The sequence below is a fragment of the Chaetura pelagica genome, unplaced genomic scaffold, assembly GCF_000747805.2.
Source record: "Chaetura pelagica isolate M959 unplaced genomic scaffold, ChaPel_1.0 scaffold114, whole genome shotgun sequence".
NCBI classification, from domain to species: Eukaryota; Metazoa; Chordata; class Aves; order Apodiformes; family Apodidae; genus Chaetura; species Chaetura pelagica.
Window position 1 is genome coordinate 270295 of NW_009952968.1, and position 2470 is coordinate 272764.

The window sequence follows — 2470 nt, forward strand, 5'->3', positions numbered from 1 at the left end:
CTGGAGCTGCCCATGTCAGGGTCCCTCATAAAAAGTTGTGTAGACATCATGATGAGCAAGTAAAGGTCAGAATGTTGTCTTCTCTTGACAAGTGAGAAAGACACAGAGAAGCCAAGGACAGCAGCAGCAGTCTGCAGTGGTTTAATTTATTAAAATACCACCAAGTGCCACTTTCACTCCACAGGCAGCTGCTATTTGGGTGTAATAAAACAACCTCAGTCACTAAGGGGATGACAGCACTGCCTGCCTGGAACAGCATGGGACTGGGAGGGACCAGCACATGCCCTGTGCCACTGATTTACTGTGTAACCCTGTGCAGGTTACTCCATGTGGCCACAACCAGCATGCAATGTACTGCCCTCATTTAGAGGGCACCAAGATCTGGCAAGAGCTACCACAGAGTTGCAAATTTTTTGTCCTAGTCTGTCTGCTAGCATTGCAAGCAGAGTAATCTAATGAAGTACATAAAACAGAGTGTAGAAAAGTATTACCCCCATGAAGGCTTCAGGAGGAATGAAAGCTCTTGTGCCTTGCAGCTGGAGGAATGGGGAAATAAAACTAAAATAAGAAATGGAAACTTTTGAGTGCAAATCAGGATTGTTACCTGCATGGAGACCAGGAGGAGGAAATTCGGGCTGTAGCCCTACATAGCCAGCTGTTCAACAGCATGGTCAGTACTGGCTGATGTCAAGGGGCTATGGCTCTTTCAGCCCACTCTTTCCACATCCCAATACATTTGACATGTACATGCTAATTTTTCTCTGCCTCACCCCCAGTGTCCACTCTGAAAGCTCATCTGTTTCCAGGGAATTGATCTGCAGCTCCTGCATCTGTCTAATACACACTGACAGCCCTGCTCCAAGATTTCACTCCCCATGCTTTTTCTGCTCACCTGAGTGAATGTCTCGGTCTGAATCTGTTCAAACTCCTCCAAGCAGACATGCTTGGCTAAGGTTGAATTGAACAGACACATGCTGGCTACCTTGTTGCACTCATCTTGCACCTGCATAAGGAGAACAATGACTTCTGGCCTGGTCAGGAGTGACAGAGAATTGAAATTTGCTTTTCGTTCCTCAAAAGGATAGTCTGGGATCCAGATGAGCCCTGGTGCCAAAAAAGAGAACACATTATTGCTTGCAACAGCCATCCCAGCTTCTGTTTTAGAGGAAGAGCACAGCTCACTTTGGGACAGCATTTGTGAAAAGGAAAGGACTCTCCTCTGATGCACAGACCTTACTGTGTAGCAGTTTTAGCAGATGGCTGGATGAAAGTCTCTGCAGCAGAACATTTCTGCAATCTACCATTAGGGACTGAGGGACTGTCTTGGTGCCTGAGCTTCCTGAGGCTTTGGCTTATGAAATTGCCACGGGCAAGAACACTGGACTTCAAGAATCTTCCCACTGAGGTTTCAAGGCACTGCTGAATCATTTTGCCTGTGAGAGGCCTCCTGCAAACCACCCAAAGTGTTCCAACCTTGGGAAGATTGAAGTGGACCAAATATGCATCCCCCCATCTTTTTCTGTGGTCATTTTCCTCCAGTTTGGGACTTCAAAAGAGCATGAGTCCTCTTTCACACCTGAGGTACTGCACAGCTGAGCACAGCACACAGAAGGCAGCCAGCCCCAGCACAGGGCAGGGTAGAAGGCAGTTCAGCTAATTACAGTGCCATGCATTCGGTGCCATTAAGAGGACACTTGCAGAGCTACTGCAGCTTAGCTGATGGATGGTAATGTGTTATACTGAGGTAACACAAACATGCAAGTACACCCTAAAAAAGGAGCACACCCAAAAGTCTCATATAACCTCATGTTGCTGGCCTTTCTGAACCCCACTCATTAACATGAGCGTTTCTACAATGAAGCATGAATCCTATCAATGTCAAGAGGTCCTATAACCATGCCAAGTTCAAACAGCTTCACTGTGTCCTATACCTTTCTCTGGTATCTTCTCCTCCTCTTTGTCTGGCAGGGTGACATAAGAAATAACGCAAGGTCCACAAGTGACAAGGTTGTCAAAGATCATCTTGTTCATGGTGCGTTCATACTCTAATCTCACTTCTTTCTCCAGGTAGCACAGAAGGTCTAACACCCTGTTACAAGACATGCAAACAAAGATAACTCAAGGTGTTTGAGCAGAAGTATGTCTGTAGCTTTACTGTAAAACCTCCTTTTCACTCACTCTCTCCTGGATTTGCTAACCCAGAAGCTAATATGCTACTGAATGGATTAGGGAAGCTGTGCAGACAATGAAGCAGCCAGCAAAGCCATCAACTGGACATTTAATGGCAGCAGCAAGTGGGGACCTGGGACTAGGACTGCAGCCTTCTCATGTGTCTTTTCAGATCAAACCCAATCTCCACTGGGGGTGTACAGGGGGAGAAGCATTACAGAGTGGAAGGAAAAAAAAATCAAGAACTGAAGAAGCTAGCGGGCAGTTCTGGAAAAGCTGAGTTATCTGAGCTGTTCTCCCA

General features: G+C 46.4%; 1 protein-coding gene across 1 annotated transcript in view; it reads right to left on the reverse strand.

The window, feature by feature from the left end:
* The window catches only part of DNAH1 (dynein, axonemal, heavy chain 1), a 40882-nt gene that overhangs the window by 29871 nt on the left and 8541 nt on the right, over positions 1 to 2470 (reverse strand). Inside the window, 2 exon segments of the mRNA XM_009995831.1 lie at positions 893 to 1104; positions 1932 to 2089. Of these exon segments, the coding sequence (XP_009994133.1) occupies positions 893 to 1104; positions 1932 to 2089 (370 nt within the window).